Source organism: Sebastes fasciatus, chromosome 18, assembly GCF_043250625.1.
Source record: "Sebastes fasciatus isolate fSebFas1 chromosome 18, fSebFas1.pri, whole genome shotgun sequence".
Classification (NCBI taxonomy): Eukaryota; Metazoa; Chordata; class Actinopteri; order Perciformes; family Sebastidae; genus Sebastes; species Sebastes fasciatus.
In genome coordinates, this window is record NC_133812.1 from 9,055,643 (window position 1) to 9,077,783 (window position 22,141).

A 22,141-nucleotide genomic window follows, 5' to 3' on the forward strand; every position below is an offset into this window, starting at 1 on the left:
ATACCACATCATACATAAAATCACATAAAACAACATCGTAAAACATGTTATTATTTTTATTTTTTTTATGAATAATGTGTTTTTATCTGTCCTCGTCGTACTGTTGCTTTAAGAGGGCTGAGCCTTGTGGTGAGGCTTCACCGCACTATTCATCTACCTGCTGCTCCACTCCTCCTCCTCTCAGCTCCTCTCAGCTCGTCTTGATTGGCCGTCTTGGCCGAAATCCTCTTGAATGATTTCAAACCTCCCCGAGTCTGTTGGACAAGAAGAAGAAGAAGGAGGAGGAGGAGGGGTCCTCTGTTAATCCCGAGCAGACTGAGTGGAGAGGCTTGAATCCTCCGTCCAGCAGCAGCACACCACCAGCTCAGTAAAGAGGCTTATATCCGAGGAGAGGAGCGCTGCTGACGGTTAGACGCGTCCAAGTGCGCTTTTTGTGTCCGAGTTTACGCGACGTTTCACCTTTTAGCTCTTGTTCCCATCGTTTGAATGGAGGGACGTCCAGAGGACACGATGGGACGCGGTGTATTGTGCTGACGGGACCAGGACCAGGACCAGGACCAGGACGATCTGATAAAGACAATCAATCGATCTGTGTTTCCCTTAGTTACTCACGGAATGTGAGTACCAACAGTTACTATCAGGGTTACCATAGCAGCACATTAATATCTTCTGTTTCATTGAAGAGGAGGACACAACAATACTTTCATATTTTTGGACAATGTACTCTTATTTTAACACTACTCTGCTTGGTTAACATTAGTTTTGACACTTAATTTCAAGCCTTTAACACGAACTGAGTCAGTCATGGCTAAAAACGCGTCCGAAGGAGCTTTGGATGAGCTGAGCCAGCAGCTGCCGGACGAGGAGATGCTGCGGTGCAGCAAAGAGGAGCTGGTCCGCAGACTGAGGAGGGTCGACGGAGAGAAGATGAACTTGATGATCGAGCACGGCAACATGATGAAGGACATCAACCGGAGGCTGCAGGTGCACCTGCACGAGATCCGGAGCCTGAAGGAGATCAACCAGAAGCTGCAGGACGACAACCATGAGCTGAGGGAGCTCTGCTGCTTCCTGGACGACGACCGGCAGAAGGGCAAGAAGCTGTCCCGGGAATGGCAACGCTTCGGCCGCCACACTGCCAGCGCCATGTGGAAGGAGGTGGGCAACTACATGATGAAGCTGAAGGAGCTGGAGGCCAACCAGGACACCGTGCTGAGGGAGAACTCTGAGCTGAAGGAGATCATCCTCATGCTGGACGAGGAGAGGAACGGAGCCGGGTCCAGGAGCTCCATAGACAGTCAGTCCAGTTTGACCAACCTCAATGGGGGCACCGGGACAGTCAGGGATGTTGGGGACGGGAGCAGTACCTCCAGCACTGGGAGCGCTGGCAGCCCAGATCACCACAACCACAACCACAACCACATACACAAGCCCGCCACAGAGAACGGTAAGCTGGGCACCACCATAAGGAGGTCCATGGATGACCTGTCGGCGTCGCACCATCACAGGAGCATCCCCAATGGACTCAATGGTGAGTTCGCACACACTCCGTCCACCTGTGGAAACACACCTGGCTGTCATAACACAGGCCCACAAGATGCAGAACCTAGAGTCCAGTAGGGCTGTGTGTTGGCGAGAGTCTGGCGATACGATACGTATCGCGATACATCGTTACTACTGTACATTATCCCTTACATAGTGAATTGCTACCACTGTATCATGATACAGTTTTAACAATTCACTATGTAAGGGATAATGCGCAGCGAGCCGGTCATTGTTGCGAAATAAACCCAGACAGGGCGATGCTGCATCCCCGACGGGAGGCAGATGTTTATTTCACAACAATGACACGCTAGCTGTACATTATCCTGCTTATTACACGGCTACCTACTTAAAAAATCAATAATTTGACACAAAAACGGTCCGCCAGAGTCCGACATCCGACATCAATAACAAACAGTAGAACGCTGTGATTGACCAATCAGAATCGAGTATTCAACAAAGCCGTGTAATAAATTGCGATATATTGTGATACTGTATGCAAGGCGATGTATTGCGATTTTCTAAATGTAATTTAAGGAAAACTTTCATTGTATAAAGAACACACCATTTTTGAAAAGGCAAAAATAACACATTTGAAAACTGCATGGTTTTTGCCCTAAACTGCATGTGATTATCATAAAGTGGGCATGTCTGTAAAGGGGAGACTCGTGGGTACCCATATAACAAATTTTCATTCACATATCTTGGGGTCAGAGGTCAAGGGATCCCTTTGAAAATGGCCATGACAGTTTGTCCTCACCAAAAAAATCGAATAGCGGTTAAGAGGCTAATTTTAAAAAAGCGTTTTGGAGAATAGATACCGTATCACAAAACATAATATCGCAATATTCAGGTGTATCGATATTTTGTTACACCCCTAGAATCCAACCAATCAGGCCTTGCATAATACATCCCTTTTGATTTTATGTTCATCCATGTGGCATAAAGTGTGGAATGGATGACCAAAAGTTACCCCTGCCTTAAAAATATCCATAGATAAGAGCCACAAGTTGTTGCTCTCTTGACGCCTCTTGAAATTATAGTTGATTTCTTATACTTCTTCTGTGGTCGAGCTCTCAAAAGACATCTGTATTCCTCTTCTTGGTTTCATTCCCTCAGAGATAATACAGTCAGGATGTGATTGCACTGACAACATATGCTGATCAAAATTGCTGTGAAGGATTAACATGGCGGGGGGGGGGGGGGTCTTGGCTTAACCTCACTGTAAAGTCTTGATTGGGGTGATTATGACACACACACATATGCACACACAGTATCCTTAAGTGGCCCTTTCTGTCCCACGCTACCCCATCATTGGAATCTGCACTGATTTAGGTCACTGCACCCGTGGTCCTTAAGGAAGAGGACTTATCTTAATAGCTTTTAGATGGGGGGGGGGGCTCAAGCAAATAGATTTTTTTTGGGGTCGCTCGCTGATTATCATTGTTGCCTGTTGGTTGTGGTTGGAAGAGCACTCATGTCTGCTTATTTGAAATGCATGGCGTGGGACCAGAAATCAATGTCCCCGTGTTAAGACCTAAATACACGGCTGAAAGCTTCGAGCCGGGATGAAAATGCCCCTGATGGAACAGGAGGACACTAAGCTTCGTTTAGCTAGCACATGGGTTGATAACTCGCCACGATCTGTTTGGCAAAGGGGAATAAATTCTGTTTCATGGGACGGAGGAAAAAATCCCCCACCCAGTTGAAACTTTATTATCATGTTTTTCCCTCTGATTTACAAGGCAGCAGCAGCAGCATGTAAGAGCTCAAGGCAAATGTGATCACATAGGTCACATGCTATCCATCGGACATTGTAGGTGTTGAAAACCGTGAAGGTAACAAACACAAAAGGATGCAAACAAGCATGCCGAGGGAGCCCTTAATCCGGAAACACTCGCACGCACACATTTTTTTTGGACGGTGTTTGGCTGTCATTACGTAACATCAATATTGTGTCTGCAGCAGCCCAGCACCTCTCTAAGCTCCCGATGTGTGTGTGTGTTTGTGTGTGTGTGTGTGACATTGTGTGCCCCTGAGGCTCTGTGCGCTCATCGCTGACAATAATGCACAGATACAAACACCCGCACACACACAATGACACGCTAGCGTGGGAACGACCCGCTTCACTTGAGAGGAGGTTTATTATTTCATTGTTAAATGAATGCATCGGTAATGAGATTGATGCTATCTCGTCCTAAACAAAGCTAAGCATTGCAAATCTTTCTGGCATTTTATATAATTGCAAAACAACTCCATGTGGAAAAAAACAGAACTACTCAATCGATAAAAAACAACAACAAAGCAATACTACATTGATCCTAATCTACTGTTACATAAATTGGATGGCTGTACCAGGAGTGTTTCATCTCAATAATCCTCAAAAACCTGCTCGGATAGGAATTTAATTACTCGCAGGTCGCACTAGTGAGACTTCACCAGCGCAGATTTACTCGATCGGCTGCTTGAAATCCGAGCGGAGTGACCGTGTTGTGAGGTCAGATGTGGCTGTGGCGTGAGGTCCGCAGAGTGGCTTTATTTAATGCTGTCCAAATGCCAGAGTGACTCCCCCTGGGCCTGTAGGAGACAAGCTCGAGGATTGCCGCTCAAGTGCTAAATGAACAGCATCTGTCCGGTTGCCAGACTCACACAGACAGACGGGGAGGAAGAAGAAGAAGAAGAAGAAGAGGAGGAGGATGAATGTGTCTGGTGTCCCACGGGTGTAACAGACCAGTTGGTTGAGCTAGAGGCTTGTGTTTCATACATTTTCAGTCAATTTTTAAAAATGTTTTCATCCTCTTTTGGCAAATGTAAATGTAGAAGTCGGTCTATTTAGAGGCAAAAGAGGCCCTGGGAGACGAGTGTATGAAAGGGGGCCCAGTGAAGGGCCCTCAATGGGTCCTGCTGGTGTTGGGGGAGTGGCTGAACGGCGGTGAGGGGTTGGCTGGGAAGCTTGTGGGGGGTGGAGTGGTGGGGGCATATTGAGCTCAGAGGAGGTTGGTTTTCGGAGACATCCTGCTGTCTGCTTAATTGAATTTCTTGTGCGTTGACACGGCTGAAACCCCCCCTTCCACTCCTCTTCCTTTGGGGCTGTATGTGTGTGTGTGTGTGTTTACTTGGACGGGGTGTGTGTGTGTGTCGCGTAATGCGCGAGGAGAGCAAAGGCTTCTGTTCTAAAGAAATAAAAAAAAAAAGAAAGAATAGCAGGGGCTACATTGAGTGTTTCGTAACCTTTTCATAGTGACTTCTATTTCCAGACTTCTCAACGTTCACTTCTGGTGGTCCGGAACCCAATTCCACCACTGAAATATGATGCTGTCACGGAGAGCTTGCATTAGGCTCCCCCTATAGTGCCACACAGACTGCGTATATGGCTGTGTGAGATTAAGACAAAGTGGCCAAGCGAGACAGCAAAGTGCTGCTTTGACATTGTCCAGATGAACTGATAAAGATCCTCTCCGCAATAATAATGCTTGTTGACCTTTAACAGACCCTCACACATTCCCCTGGCCTTGTGGCTGCTAAACGGCTTTAAGGGAACAATGTTTGTAACTCATCAGATAAAGTGACTCTAAACAAGCCAGAGGGCGAGGTTTCTCAGACATGGACAGAGAGAAGAAACGATCAGGCCGATCAGGCTGACGGCAACATATTTTGCTACTTTTACCACAGTTGGAGGGACTGTACTTTTCAGTAAACGAGTTAGAAATTTGTCCATGTCTATGGTGCAGCCCGTTTGCATGAAACGTCGTATGAATGACACGATAATGTGAGACATTTAGCGTGCAATAAGAACGCCTTTCCTGCTTTTAGCGTGTCATTTGTATGCCATGTAGTCTATACTGACTGCAATGTAAACACATCCCCGTAAATATAACCAGGAGACCGGTGTTCAAGACCGCTATTTAGTTTTGTAAGTTAAGTTAGTGATGGTTTTCGTGCCTTTTTAGTGACATTTGTGATGTGTTTTCTGTAATTATGTGTGCGTTGTTTCCTTATATATTTTACTTAGGTTACGTACTTATTTTAAGCCCAACCATGACATTTTTCCTAAACCTAATTAAGTGGTTTTGTTGCCTAAACCGAACTGCGGACGTTACCGTTGTTTATTACACAGCTTTGTCGAATACTCGATTCTGATTGGTCAGTCACGGCATTCTACGGTCTGTTATTTCTTTATAGCAGTTGCTATGGACACGGCCTCTGATGTCGGACTCTGGAGGACAACTTTTTTTGTCATATTATTGATTTCTTTAGTAAGTAGCTGTGTAAAAAGCGGAATAACGTACAGCCAGCAGGTAATTGTTGTGAAATAAACCCCTTATTTCACAACAAAGCGGCATACAAATGACACGCGAAAAGGCTACAATGCGTCCTCATGACACTTGGATTGTCCGTGTAATGTCGTCCTATTTATACGCCTTCCCGTGAGACCGGGGTTGGTATGATGTCACCAATATAATGAATGACTTGAATTTTCAACCCGTGAAAGCCAACTTATTTGAGTCAGAAGTATAACAAACTGATGCCATTTGGCTCTCGTCACTCAATGTAAGTTAACGTACCCTGGGTGATGTGCGTAAGTTCACTGCAATTACAAGCTGACACATGGAAATAAAACATGCACTAAATACAACATTCATTTAGTAGATTGTTTTAGTCCAGCTGTGCAGGAACAACTGAGGCTAGTTTATCCTTCACTTTCCCACAAACTGGTGTGTGTGTGTGTGTGTTTGTTTATCCGTGTGTGAGTGTTTGCCAGAGGCCATTGAGATGTTAAATCAGGCCCGATTTCTGTTGACTGCTGGGGACGGCATGCCTTCATTACTGAAAGGTTTACAGTGGCCTCTCCTTCTCCTTCTCCTCCTCTCTCCCATACCTAAAGACTTGGTCATACCAGCATCTAAGACTGAAGTTTCATTTTGAAGTTAATTTAATTCCAATGGAAACGCCACAATTGGTGGATTCGCTCGCAGGGCCGAAGTAAATCTGTGTGGATTTATTCGCCGTTTGAGCTCAACTTTGGTGAACTTTGACCCACAAATTCACGCTTCAAGCCGTCTAAACATTTTAGGCAATGGAAAGCCCCATAATGGAAGAAGCTATTGGCTTATTAGCTGTGTTGCACCATGCTCTGTTAATTAACCCTCCGCTGCTGGAGTATAAATTATTGAACAAAGCGGTGCACAACCCCGAGAACAAAACGCCGAGGGGGAGTAAACGGCACAGTACAGAGAAAGTAGGAAAAAAAGCTCAGGGAGCTATTGTGATTGGCTAGTAGTCGGTTAGCTCCCCAGCTACAGGAGTTCACCAGCTTCACTACATCACTGAGCTTCTGCAGCCAAATATTTAGTTGAGGACACACGGAATTTCACTGTGCCACTTCCTTAGTTTTCAGACCTCATTACCACGAGTCTGTCAGTCCATTCAGCTTCATGTGACTCTCTGAAAACCAGTCAGATAGGTTAGTGATTCACTGGAGATTAAGACTCATTAGAACAGTACAGTGCATTGATTTAAATGTTGCTTCACAACGCAGGACACTGCTTGCACTGGTCTCCTACATGTGTAGTCCTATGTTTAGTCACTCCGTTGACTCACCCCGTAAACCAAATTGGGTTCAAATGAGTCCTAATGAATTCACGAGAAGTCGTAAAACTGCATGTTTCAAACTCGGGTTTTTTAGCACCTGGCCTTTTCTATGTGTGTCTAAATATATGAGGTGCCACAGTGAGCGTGAACTCTTCCCCTCTCTGATTTAGAGGCTTTTCTCTCTCTCTCCCTCTCTGTCTCGCTCGCTCTTTTCAGTTTCCTTTTCTTTTACCCTTGGGGAGTGACGTGACCTAAAAGCCTCACAATGAAACTGTAGAACCAGCCCTCCCACTTGGCCACCACTGGTGTTTGTGTGTTTCATCACAGTAACGCAAATAGGTCTTTCTCACAACAGACATTATGACCTGTCATAGTGGGATAAAGCACTAATAACATTAACGATGGCTTCAAGTGTTCCAGTAAGAGGGACAGTGAGCCAGCATGTAAGATACCAGGAACCTGAAGTCAAAGCAGCTAAATGGAATTCAGCCATCATTTAATTTTATTATTAAGAGCTGTGCTTTTCCTACTGTGACATGTCAAAATGTCTGATGTGAGAAACGCCTTGATTTTCACATTCATGTGTGACTGAAGCATTTGAGGTGAATGATCAACAAGCTTTTTGAAGTCAGATCAAGCATTGGTGTCACTTTTTATGAATCAAATGAAAAATTCCCTGTTTACTTTGTTTACTGCAAAATCTTTATAGCCAGTTTAATTTCTTCAAAGAACCAGTCAGGCTTTTAGTATCTCCTGTGTTTTTCTTAAGCAAACAATCAATCAACAGCGAGTCAAAGTGAGCCCTGGCGTCTCCCTGTGTGTGTGTGTGTGTGTGTGTGCTTTCTTGTTTCTAATGAAACCGGAGGATCAACTACACAATGGTGTTTTCTTCTCGCCTGTGGTTTCAAGTCATTGTGTGGCATGTCTGCTGTAAAAAAAAAGGGGCGTCTAAAGCAGGAATAGGATGTTTCTGTCGCTGATATCCTGTTTGTCCACACTCGGAACAGCAGTGACTAAACTTAAGTTACAGCTGTAAGATTGCTATAATTATGAAAATGAATAGGATTGCATTGGGTCATGTTAAAACATGCATTAGCCCTTTTTGATAGCTACTGTTCCAAAGGGAAATGCTGACGTTTAATGTGCTTTAGTGTTTTGTAGTTTGCAAATTACTCCCGAAGACAAATTGGACACTTCATTTTCATTCGTTAACTTCATCAGGTTTTGTTGTAGGGCTGGGACGTTACGCCTATCTCCCGATTTGATACTATCACGATACTTGGGTGCCAATTCAATATGTATTGCGAGTCTACAAGTATTGCGATTGGATATTATGATTTATTGCGATTTTGGTTAACTTTTTTAACACTAGACCATGGGAAAAAGTTGAATCATACACTTCTAGTGACTTTTACTTTGGAAAATATCTAAATTGATACATTAAAAATGTTTGATTTTCAGCCTGTATGTAGTCAAGGATGTCTTGAATGAGCAAATATATCAGTCATTGTCAGGAATTCTTTTTAAATTTTTTTCCAGCAACCCAAAAATCAAAGAATAGACATTTCCCTCACAAATTAATGGCATTTTCTTTTTAATTTGTAAGGGATATGCAATGTTTAATACTTCTGGTGAATATAATCCAATCAATCTTATTTCCATTTATGTATTTTGTATATATAGTTCCCTTTGTTTAACACCTTATTTTGAAAACCAGACGTAGTCACAGGTGTATACTTTCGCTAACTTCGCCAAGTCCGTCTCTAGCTCTCCCGTCAGCTCCGTTCTCGTTATACATCCATGGTCAATTCCAACGAGGCCGTTTGATTGTATTTAACATAAATGTCAGTATATTGGTGCTCTATAGTCGTAGCGTCGGCCAGTTTGACCACGGAGATGAGAGTGACGTCTGGCTTGACCGCACCTTACCGCAATACGATAACGTTTCCTGTCCACGACAGAGTTGGCATGCAGCTTTAGCCGTGATGTCATAGCTCTGTTTTTCCTGGTAATGGGATACATACTTTACTGTATGTGTAGTGTTTGTTTACCACTGTGGATTTAAAATGTGGTCGTACCGACGTGGACCCTCCGCTGTTTTCTACTTTCTAGTTTTGGCTGGCTGCAGCCGGCTGCGGTTTCTTTTGGTTGACAGATTTGGACGTCACGTTACTCTGACTACAACAATAAAAGCGGTAACTAATATTTTTAAGGCTTTAATGTTAGTTTTTTGAAGTACATCCTGTACAGTGACCGACTTGTGTCGAGTATTTAGTTGGACAGTTTCCCCGGAGCACAGCGCGGCTCTCCTCGCACTCTCTGGCTCACGTTTCCCAGCGCCCTGTCTGCCTGTGGGAGGCCTGGTCGGCTGATAACACAGATAATGGAGTAGAAACACACACACACACAGGAGAGTTTGTGTGAAAGAGCCACAGGGGGAACTCTCAACTGCGTACTGTCAATGAAAAGCCAGCCTGTCAGGACGTCCCACATTCCTGGATAAACAAAAGAGGAAGTGGGTCTCTCTCTCTCTCCTCTTAGTGACACAGCAGGAATGCGACTGCACGGAAAGAGGAACAGGAAGATGGGAAGCGAAAGAGAGCGTGTGTCTCTGGGTGGCTTTTTGAACTTTTTTACCTCCCCGTCTTCCCTTTTACCCGACAGGCTTCACTTCTCCATCCCTCCATCAGCATCCATTTCTCTCTCGGTTCCTGTGAACCTGCTGTCTGATCCGCTGTCCGTTCGCTCCCATCAACGCAGCACTCAGCCGACAGAATGAGGTTATGGAGCCAGCATGAGCCTCGCCATCACAGACATGGACTCATAATGCTAGTGCCTTTTACCAAAAAAAATGTTTGTGTGGTCACATCGTTCAGTGGTGTCACACCAAACAAACATTGTGTTGTCTTGAGCCAATTTCAGCCGCTTATCTCAGATTTCCCCTCTCCGCGTCTCCCTCTACGTCTGCACTGATCTAAATGATGTATGTCCCTTCTTTTCTGATCGTTGGGCAGTGGGCTGCTGGAGGGGTTGGGTTGCTCGGTCGCCTAGGCAACAGCAATGATCAGTGGGGCGAGTGGACGGCGCCCACGCCTAGCCTCAGAGTCACTGGAGCAGAGGGAAGTTAGGGGTAGGGGGATGGGGATAGGTTTGGGCATGGTCGGCCTCCATGCTGGTTGACCCGTGCAGAATGATGCCAGCCAGAGCTAGGTCATCTGAGTGCCTGTGTGTGTGTGTGTGCTCACTGTTTCCAAGTAACCTCAAAACATGCAAACAGGGTGTGGTGCAAGTGAAACTCATTTTCACTTATAAGCGGTTAGTAAACCGGCTTTATTATCAACCTCACTTGAGCACGAGTTATTATAAGAAGCAGATAATTGTGCCGCTCTGTCTAAAACAATTTCTTTTTTGGGAACGTTGAAAGTAACTTGACATTTTCACATGATTTTCTTTAACGAGCTTCGACACACGTGACAAAGTGACTCACCAGCTGGCAAACTGGAGACACAAGAGACCTTTTTATTTCTGTGAGTTGAACATCATTATAAGCTCTCAGTATCTAGTTAACCACTTGTTTAGCCAATCTGCTGCATTCTTCTTATCTCAGCCCTTTGAACTTTGCAATATAAATGGTCCGTATCCCTAAAATCTGTACAACCTAAGCTAAAAGTTTATGTAAGTCAATAAACCTTAATAATTGACAAAAGCATTGAAATTGTGTCGTAAATTAAAAAAAAAAAAAAAAAAATTTCATAGAATGTTACTAAATAATCACACAAAACATTGATCCAAAAGATTTCTAAATGTAAAACATGAACAAAATATTTCTCAACACTCCATAGGTAAGATAAGATAAAATGATCAAGCAAACAACAATCTCCCACGGCCATCCACGGGAGATCAGGTTGTAAAGGGTTAACCTGCATTAATTGATTTGCAAAAGAATGCCCTTTACAACTCAGCTTGTAGAGGGCGTTATTTTAAAGTGCTTGTTCTACACTGGAAGTCTTTTTTCAAAGGTCCCTCGCTTGTCCTCTGTCCCATTGTCAGCCTGTCCTTAACTGGCTAAAGTTGATTTTAATGAGTGGTACTGCACCCCTGGCAAGACCCTTATCGATCTGTGTTATATGTCAGATCTAAACAACTGATTAAGATGCAAACGAGAGGCACGAGAGGCGAGTTGGAAAGAGTGCATTCAGGTGGCACAGTGACAAAAAACCCATCTGATGTTGCACCATAAGCTCACCATCAGCAATTTGATTCCGTCTATACAACACATCCAGTGACCTTCGACAGCGAAATGGTCCCAGGTTGCCAGAAGTCAGCAACTTCGAGACAGAACACCTCTTCATCAGCTCCTTTCGAGGCCTGGGAGGAACAAGGCGTTCATCTGGATTTTCTGCCTGTCAGCTCTTTGCTTTAGGTTGCTGTGACATTGGAGACTGGAGTCAGCAGATGTCTTCTTCACCTTGCTTGCATTTAGATAGTGCTGGCTCCTCACTCCAACATGTAGTTTAACAGTTATAGATTTGTTTTCGGTGGTGCTTAAAATGTGGGCACGGGGCCACTTTTGATGGGTGCCACATGGAATGGCTCATTTGTTTTCAAGTTGAGGAGAGACGTAACTCCTCATTTGGGATTTGTGCAAATGTTTTAGCTGACTGGAAAATCTCTTGCGATAATGAAATATTGAAGCACTTGATTGGTTGCTCAGATGACAACTTCACAGCCGTAGTTGGGACATAACTGGAGCGCCTGCAAGAAAATGGGAAACTTGCAGCGAGCCCCTCCAGATGGATGAGATAATGTGGAGTCGGCCGAAGCATCTGGAATGAATTGTACAGTCTCAACATTGTTGCTCCATCCTCAGGAAGTTTTTTGGGATGGTTTCAGGTAACCTTGCTCTGCTTTTCTGGAGGCTAATTTCCTCTTGCAGGCCAGTTTTAAGTGCCAAGACTGGACTGTGTTACTTGAGAAAACATGTATCTGTTTTGGTTTGGGATGGGCCTCGAGACAGACATTTCTCTCGACTTGTTCTTGTTACTCAGAGCCTGGATGGTGGTATTGAAACATTTGGATGACAAGTGATCAATCAAATGGGATTGGATTAAATGGGTAAAGACTTAACTGATCTGGTGACATATGAGTGGTATTTTGAAGTCTTGTGTTACAGTGGAGGGCATTTAGTTGAATTTGCAGTGTAACCTCCTTTCCAGTAATGCACCACATTAAGGCCACTGTGGCCATCTGGCAGTGGAGCCTGTTGTTATCCATATAATGTTCTAAAACGGTGGAAAAAGTAGTTTCCTATCAGTAGCGCTATACTTTTAGAAGACTTGGTGGGGGGCCTACATTGAAGTATCTCTTTACATGGCCAAATTAACATTTGTTCCGAGTGTCTAGGCAGTTTCTTACAAATGGAATAATACTTTGCTTTTACCAAATACAGTAATATTTTCCTTCGCTATTAGCCACACTAGTGGTATCACCCTAAGGACGGCAATGTCATTCCACGTCTTTGGTCCAGACTGAAATATCTACGTTGTAGCTATTAGATGGATTGACGTGGAAGTTTGCGCAGACATTCATGGTCCCCAAAGGATACATCTTCCTGACTTTGGTGGTTCTCTGACTTTCCCTCCAGCGCTACCCAGCAGGTCCAAGTTGTCACTTATCCTGTGAAATATCTCAACATCAACCAGATGGATTGTCACAAAATTTGGTACAGACATTCGTTGTTCCCAGATGATGGATCCTACTGACTTTGGTTATCTCTCAACCTTTCATCTAGCGCCACCATGAGGTTGACATTTGTGGTCGTTTGTGAAATGTCTCAATGATCGATTGCCATAAAATTAGGCTCAGACGTTCATGTCTCCCTCAGGATGAACTGTAAAAACTTTGGTGATCCCTACAAAGACAGGACTCTGTGTTCGAGACCAGTGTTTTGTTTTGTAAGTTATGTTAGTGATGTTTGTCACATGTTTTTTAGTGACGTGTATGACGTGTTTTTCGTACTTATGTTATGTTGTTTCAGTACGTATTGTACTTAATTTATGTACTTATTTTAAACCCGTCCACCTTGTGCTTCATTAGGTAAAATATATAAAAAGGTAATGTGACAGATGAAAAGTGGGTAGGTCACATTGGGGAAGGTCATAGGCCAGCTTTGAAATCTCACTGCTGTGAATACATCATCAATATTCCCCCACACATGAAATATTCATTCAGAAATGATTCATCTGTTTTTATCCTGCGTCCCAGTTGAGCTGCTCTTGACAAATACTCTGCGACAATCTGATGTCGGTTGAAATCAGAAACATATTAAGACCAACCCCACTTAACTGGGCTTGGCCTCAGATTATAAGGCCAAGTCATTATTTATCTCAGCCAAGTGTAGAGCGTTCGATTCCACCGATGCGACTGACACAATCGTAAAGCGCTTAGGTGAAAGCTGATAATCATAGGAAAATGTGGCCTCACAGAAAGCGAGTTTGTCCGACTAAATCAATGACTGGCAGCAGTGATGGATGAGAGGGAGAGGTACGAGTCCAAATGCATTTTATCCTTTCATCTATGTGCATGTATGTCATGGTATTAGAGGTCGTGGAACAACCATGAGGGATGTCCACACGATTATCTAAAACCCTGGAGATGTTCCTGGGTCTCCCTCCGATCCTCTTTAACTCCATCAGCCGCTTGGCTCTGCAGAGTGATGGATGGAGAATGGAAGAGACTTTGATTTAAGAGTGTTTTGATGGCGGATAGAGGGAAGAGATGGTAACCTCTGTTGTTTCTGTTGCAGTAAGTTTCTGTCGGAACGGCCGTTATTTCTCCGTATAGAGTTGGAAGGTGTCAGAAGAGGCAAATGGAGCCGTTTATTCGTCTTCAGAGGGGCATCACGCAGCATATTTCAAACTCTTCTCACTCACACGCTGAGAGGAGATGACACTTCTGACAGTCAATTATAGTCAGTTTCTCCTCTCCAGCACTGTGGCCTCTTTACTTCTGATCTCCCACTGCTTCTCCGCTCCTCCGCTGCTGTTTTTGGGAGAGTTCAGCATCAGCACATTTCGAATCAGGAGCTAAGGCAACAGAGGTTGGGCGACACTTTAAGTGTTCCTCCATAAGGCACTGTAAGCACATTGTAATCAGAGTATGGCTGCTTTAAAAGCAATTAATTTGAATTAAATGCTTTATGATCAGTGTGCTACCTCTGGGTCTGAGAAGTGAAGCTAATGCGGAAGTGCCTTAAACTTGCATTCCTTCTAATAGCCAGGAGGGGGCGACTCCTCTGGTTGCAAAAGAAGTCTGGTTGTATAGAAGTCAATGAGAAAATGAGCCAATAGTAAATTATGGTCCCATTTAGAGTCAAATAGACCATAAAGCAGGGCATGCTTCAGGGTGTGTCTACTTTGTGATTGACAGGTTACTACCACGGCATTGTCTGGTCTGAGAGTTGTCCGTGTTTTTGTCTTAGAACTTTAACCCTTTCACAGTGTGTTTTCACCTGAAAACGTCTTATTCAGAGTTCGGTTGTAGTTAGCTCCATCCTCTCGTGTCACTTCTGGTTGCAAAACAACATGGCGACAGCCAAAAACCAAGATGGCGATGGCCAAAATGCCGAACTGGAGGCTTCAAAACGGCGGTCCACAGACCAATGGTTGACATCACGGTGACTATGTCCACTTCTTATATACAGTCTATGCTTATGATATGCTAAATTATTCCTTTGAAGCTCCTTCCACACCCTTGTAAGCAGTATAGTAGCATATTCCATACTCAAATTAATTTATATAACAACATGACAGCTCTCTTGTTGGGCTCATGAGAATTTTTCAGGTGTCAATTACAGAGTTCAAATAGATCAAATGGCCACTATGAAAAATCGTATAGATCATAACTTTAAAATGACATCACAGGCCACTGCAAGGCTGCACTGTAGCATTATATAATATGCTTGCAATTGATGGAGCTGCAGCTGTGAAATCATTCATCGATGTCTGGGCGAGGTTAGACTGATGAGTGAACTCGATGAACCAGCCCACACGTCGCCTCACACACACACACACACACACACACACACAACTGCACAGAAAAATCTCTCTGAAATCTCACCCATTTCTTTGATGATCCCACTTTGACCTGTGGCTGTCTCCGTAGCGACCCATCACTATTTTTGATCTCAATCTGCAATATATTAATTGAGTAACGAGGCCAGCCAAGAGGGATTTCAGGCGATTTTTTTTTTTACAGTGTGTTATCTCCCATATATCCTCTCTGTCTTGCTCGCTCTCCTCTCAGTCAACAAAAGATGTAAGGCGATTAAAACCATTGATGTTGTAGCGCTGCCGCCGAGGCTCTCTGAAAACGTGGCAGAGGGTTTGGAGGGGAGGGCTTCTCCGTTAAAAGGATTTGAAGAGCGGGATCCAGCGTCGCATCTCTGCCCACCACTCTTTTAAATACATGGCACGTAGCCCTGCGTATGATATGCACCATATGAACCCAGGCACTCTCTTAAACCCTTTAGAAGACGCGACGCTGTTAAACGGCATGTACGCTAAATGAAAGTGCCCTTATTAGGGTGCAACAGAGTGTCCTAACAGGAAGTAGAAGGATAAAGAATGGGAAGTATCTCCTAGAGGGTTGTTGAGGAGAACCTCTAAAAGAAAGATGCAAGGTTGAAGATCCAGGAGCAGCAGAGGACACTGCAGAGCAAGCAGCTTCTCCTTGCGCTTGTTGCTAGGATACTATGCCCTTTTATTCAGTATTATGGGGTGTGCTTTACCACGCTTTCTCTACACAGCGGCGCCTCCTTTCTACTGTACCTCTCTCACCATGCTTTTGATACATTTCCTCTGTCGAGTTTTATTCTTTTTGTTTGAGAAACTTCTAAACAAGTCGAATCTCGTCGTAGAGGAATGCGTCTAGGAATTTCCTCGGTGGCTTTAAATCTGCGCTCCCTCAAGGAGAAACGTTGACTATATGCCTGTGGGGCCTTCTTATAGTCGGCACGTGCGCTACAAACAAAAACAGTAAGCGGAAAGGGATGAAGAGGGAGCCTGTCGCCACGTGCTTAGTAATTCTACAGACCCATGCTGCATATGGTGCAGTATTTATACATGGAACAAGATGAAAGGGTACAATGTGAGCACGCAAGAAGTTAATAATTGACCGTCGGATGAGAGAATTGTATCATAAAAGCCCGCCAAATGGTATGAAAGCAGAAGCATGGAACTGATTCTTATTGTGTTGATGTTGTAATCACCACAGCCGCGGCAGCGCGGTTCACCAAACGGGTGGAAAGGCTGACGGAGGAGGTTTTGGAGGAGCCCACATCAGTGGCCGTCAGCAGACGGGAGCCGAGGAGAGGGGGAATCTGAGAAATGAGGAGAGTTGAGAAAAATGTGGGAGACGGAGCGATGGGATTAGGAGAAATGGATGGTGGTCGGGTGGTTATGGGGGGGTTAGGGGAGGAGATGCAAGGAGGGAAGAAACGAGAGAGCATGAAAGGGGGAGCGAAAAGATGAGCATATATAAGAGACGATGAGGGCGAAAAGGAAGATGGCACTCAAACCTAAGCTGCTGCCATTGAGAGATTATGGTGAAAGAAAAAAACACAGAAAAAGACTGAAAGGCCATCAATATCAGTGCACCTGCAGAGCGCTGAAAAATGCACACTACTGAGCACTGAACGAAGACTTGCCGCCGACTTTTCATACTTTTTATTTTCAGAGAAGTAAATATTTCATCAGAGAAATCCGTTTTATCTGCACTCACACAGCCGCTATCGCTGTGCTTTACATTTTGACTTTTTTTTACTCTCCCAGTAAAAAAGTTACATTTTATTCTCAGAAGCCCTTTGGGTGCACAAATGATTTATATCATTATTAGGGCAGTCAATCGATTAAAATATTTAATCACGATTAATCGTGTGATTGTCCAGAGTTAATCGCAAATTATTGGCACATTTTTTATCTGTTCAAAATGTATCTTAAAGGGAGATTTGTCAAGTATTTAATACTCTTATCAACAGACACACATAAAACAGGCACATTTGCCCACTTCCATGTTGGAAGTGGGCAAATGTGCCTGTTTTATGCAAATGTATGTATATATGTATTATTGGTAATAAATTAACAACACAAAACAATGACAAATATTGTCCAGAAACCCTCACAGGTACTGCAAAAAAAAGATGTTCAAATCATAACATGGCAAACTGCAGCCCAACAGGCAACAACAGCTGTCAGTGTGTCAGTGTGCTGACTTGACTATGACTTGCCCCAAACTGCATGTGATTATCATAAAGTGGGAATGTCTGTAAAGGGGAGACTCGTGGGTACCCATAGAACCCATTTTCATTCACATATCTTGAGGTTAGAGGTCAAGGGACCCCTTTGAAAATGTCCATGACAGTTCATCCTCGCCAAAATTTAGCGTAAGTTTGGAGTGTTATTTAGCCTCCTTTGTGACAAGCTAGTATGACATGGTTGTTATCAATGGATTCTTTGGGTTTTGTAGTTTCATATGATACCAGTTTTGTCAGTGCAAAAATATTTTCCTGCTTTGTACGTGATTGGATTACAATAGTAAACACACACGTAGGCAAACATACCGTACATTCCCTTTCCACATTCCAGTCCGCAGCCTAATCCAACAAACGCAACACAATGCAAATCTCTGATTTAGCTGTTAGCTTTTATGGACGTGTGTTTCATAATGATCCATCTTAAATGCTTTGCTATCATAAAATGTCTCAGCGGTGGTCTAAAGTTGACTTATAAACAGTTTTGCTACGAGTTATGGTTTTCAGTTTGAGATGTAGATTGTGAAATTATGATTATTGCAAGGCTGCAGAGGTTAACAGCTCATGGGTGGGACCTTGCCTTGCCTTTAAATTTCTGGGGAATGTCAATAAGAAGAGCGCGCTGACAGGAACTTGGATGAAAGGTAAAGTGAGCGCGGCGCGTTGTCATTATGTTGCAATAAAAAGGTGGGTTATGTAAGTCAGGCGTCGGTGTCTGCGAGCATGCCCTGTTGCTGAACTGCCTCATGGGAGTCCACATGTGGAAAGGAAAATGTGAGAGGAGGGTCAAATTAGAGTTCATACTCCGTAAGTCGAGGAGAGAGAAGTGGGACATTGTTGCCTTTCGATTAGTTACACATTTCAGTGCTAGAGCGGTATTGGAAAAGTGCAGATTGTGTTATGGAAATGGAAATGAAGCCAAATAGTAAGCTGGTGAAGCAGATGAATATCTGTCATCAGCCTGCAGCACTTTACTAAACCACTGTTGGGTAATTGAAAAGCCAAGCGTGCATCTTTCTTTGTGGTCATTGTGCTGACACCACAGGGATGCAACAAAAATCAATAACCCATCCGTCCCTTTCCGTACCCGCTTTTATCCTGCACAGGATGGCAGGATGCTGGAACCTTTCCCAGCACACACTGGGTGAAAGGCGGTCGAACCTGTAGGTCGCCACAGTGCTGCTGACACACACAGACCGACAGACACATTCACACCTGCGGGGAGTTTATGGTCACCAGTTAGCCTATAACATGCACGTCTTTTGAGTGTGGGAGTTTAAAGGTACAGTGTGTAGGATTTGGCGGCATCTGATGGTGTGGTTGCAGATTGCAACCGACTGATTACCCCTCCGCTCAGAGTGCAAAACAGTTACCACAGTTTCACAAGCCTGTTGGAGAACTACGGTGGCCTTCAGGTAACATAAGAACGTGAAAGGCTCTCTGTAGAGCCAGTGGTTGGTTTGTCCGTTCTGGGCTACTGTAGAAGCATGGCGGACTCTGTGAAGAGGACCTGTTCCCTATGTAGATGTGAAGGGCTCATTCTCAGCTAACGAAAACACAACGATTCTTAGTTTCAGGTGATTATACACTAATGAAAACATAGTTATGAATATTATATTCCATTTGTGCTAATAGATCCCCCAAAATGTTACACACTGTTCCTTTAAAACAATGAGTTGAATAGAATTCTTAAGCAAGAGATTGATGTCGAGGACAAAGATCTAGCATATGTTCCTGTTTGCTAATCTGGAGCTTTTACAGTAAGGTGATTAGAGGTTTGATAACCCTCCATTTGCAAAAAGGCATAAAACGACTTGTTTAGTTAGCACTGGGTTAGCGTCTATCCAAACCATCCTCTGATACAATTCTGAATCACATTTATTAAGCTATAAATATATTCAAATTATTTAAAATCTCCAGAGACACACGTATGAGCAGCCTCTTCCTCCATTCGCCCCTCATCTCTTCATCCATGGCTGTTTCTTCCACCAGTTCCTGTTAGTGACTTACTGTTGACCTCCCTCCGTTTCACCGTGGGTCTGTTAGTAGGAACCATTGAGTCAGAGAGACCACCTGGCCACCACTGACTCGCTCTGATCTGTGTCACTCACAGCTAATGTGAGCTGACACAGCAGCTCCCAAAGGACAGCTGTCTCGGCACCAGACAATGGAGGCCAAGCAGCGTCTGACCCGACTAAAGTAAAGTCGTGCTTTTGCTGTTTGACTCATCTCCGGTACCTTTTCCCGGTTGTAAAGGTCTCTGATGTAATAGAGGTGTGCTGGTTGACCTTTACAAACAGCCTCGCAAACAAAGGAGGACTGGGTGTTTACTTGGCAAAAATTAACTGTCAAAAATAATACAACTTTGGGCATTAGTCACTTGTAATATCACAGGTCATTACATGTCTATGGCCCTGTTAAGACCTGCCGTCTTGCATAATATCCAAACTGTGTAGATACAGATGGGACGGGTCGCAGTTCACACCTGAACTTCAAAATAAAGTAAAAAGGCTGTCCCGACAGTCATTTGTAAATGATGGTGTCATGTTCTGAAGTTAGGAGTTAATATTCATAATATTCGGGTATATTAAAGCAATATATTAGCTCAACATTTTGGGAAATATGCTTATTTGCCTTCTTGCCGAGAGTTAAATGAGAAGATTGACACCACTGTCATGTCTGTACAGTAAATATGAAGCTACAGCCCGCCACTCATTAGCTGAAAATGGGGAAACGGCTAGCCTGGCTCTCTCCGAAGGTGTGTTTTAATTAACACATTCCGTACAAAAATTGAGGTGTAAAAGCAACTATTTGCAGTTTTACAGGGGTTTATTTACTGGACTATTTCTTAGCAGGGACCATTACCAGACAACCATTAGAGCTTTAAGGTTCATAATCAGTAGTTTACTTTAGTTAAAGGTGCATTGTGTAGGATTTGGCAGCATGGTTGCAGATTGCAGCCACCCTTACCATAATAACACTACTTTAGGAGCAGCAGTAGTCAGACGGTAGCTGGCTGTACCACTGTTTTGGACTCTGCGGCTCATGTTGTGGCAGTTTCTCAAGCGTGTCGGAGAACTACGGTGGCCTTCAAGTAATGTAAAGACGCAAAAAGTTGTGCCTTTGGCTGTGCTACTGTAGAAACATGGCAGAGCAACACGGTGGACTCCGTGAAGAGGACCCGCTCCCTATGCAGATATGTAGGACTCATTCTAAGCTAACAAAAACACAATGATTTTCTTAGTTTCAGGTGAATATACACTAATGAAAACATAGTTATGAATATTATATTCCATTTCTGCTAATAGCTCCCCCGAAATGTTACACACTGTTCCTTTAACACCTAACCAAGCTAGTTAGATTTTGTCTGCTGTAGTGGGCAGAATTCAGGACCAGTTTTGAGGGATTCATCCAATCAAATGTACCTTGTCTTTTGAACTATTTACCCAGTAGCCTGAGTGTTTTTATTCAACCACCTCCTACATTTCAGTGGCTTTGGAATCCAGCGGCAGCACATCAGCTTCAGCCACGGTTATAATTTTCCTGTCACAAACATATTGATTTGATAGCTTGGGAACACATTCTGCTATTTTGCATCTCATTTATGGGACCCAGACTCCAAAAAAATCTTCAAAGACTGCTGTTAGATTGATGAGGCCGGCAGGGGATGATACAAACCACCCTGCTGTGTAAATGATAGCCATGCATCATAAAGTGAGAAAGCGTGACATGACGACCAGACGGTGGGGTGTCAGGGAGGTCTTGTATAATAAAGTTACCGGTTGATGAGTTTCCATTAGGCTTTACGAGGTATTGATATATGTTTGTGTGTGTGTGTGAGAGATGGAGTCCCGCTGTACTGTAGTCTTCATCAGACTGATTCAGGGCAGGTTAACCATCTGTCTATAAACCAGTAGTCTCCTAATATAATCTGTTCCTGTGATTCTCCCCTCTGTGTGTCCCTGTACAAGCTACACTAATAAACCTAATGGCTGTAAAGTCAGAGGTGGGGTTTAGGCCTATTAAAAGGATGGAGTGCTTCAGTGCTGCGGTGGCAGTTATGGAATATGGACCCTTATGATATACAACAGCACAGTGTATAATGACATTTAAAGCCCTCCCTATGCGCTGGGCCACCGGATGTATATAATGCCATAATCCACTCCCATCATCCGATCAAATGCAATGCCCTCAATGCTAAACTGGTTTGACATGTGGTTATTGCCCACGGTGTGTAAAAAGGGTGGATGTTTGTACCAACGCTGCTTTATGAAGCCATTAATTAGCTGCAATTAAATGTTTAACTGGTATGATTAATCACTCGCGCACGGTTGGAGCTGTGTCAGGTTGAGTTGTTTTATTGATTGTATTGCCAGTACTCACTGTATGTGTGTGTGTCAGCACTGAGTCTGTTTTTTTCTTCATGTATCCCCTTCACTTTTTGAACTTCCTAAATCCACCCCAGACTTTGTGTCAAAATCATAAAATTGGTGTTCATTTGTGGAAATGATCTTGCTGAACAAAACGTGTAAGTCCACAATAAACACAATGTAGCGTTTTTCCACATTTTTAAAAAATCCTGACTTTGACTATTAAAAAAAAGTGAGACTTTTCATGTGATCTAAATGTTTCAAAGTTGTATTGTTCGATACTTGCCCAAAGTATGTTCGTACCAAATGTCAAGACTTTTGACCAATC

General features: G+C 43.7%; 1 protein-coding gene across 4 annotated transcripts in view; it reads left to right on the forward strand.

The window, feature by feature from the left end:
- Positions 1–263: 263 nt before the first annotated feature.
- Positions 264–22,141, forward strand: part of ccdc85cb (coiled-coil domain containing 85C, b) — a 57,763-nt gene continuing 35,885 nt past the window's right edge. For 2 of the 4 annotated variants that reach the window (XM_074616521.1, XM_074616522.1), the window contains exon 1: positions 364–1,531. In XM_074616521.1, coding sequence (XP_074472622.1) covers positions 805–1,531 — 727 coding nt within the window. In that variant the 5' untranslated portion in view covers positions 364–804. Of the gene's footprint in view, positions 1,532–22,141 lie in introns of all 4 variants that reach the window. The other 2 variants (XM_074616520.1, XM_074616523.1) reach the window with 2 other exon arrangements.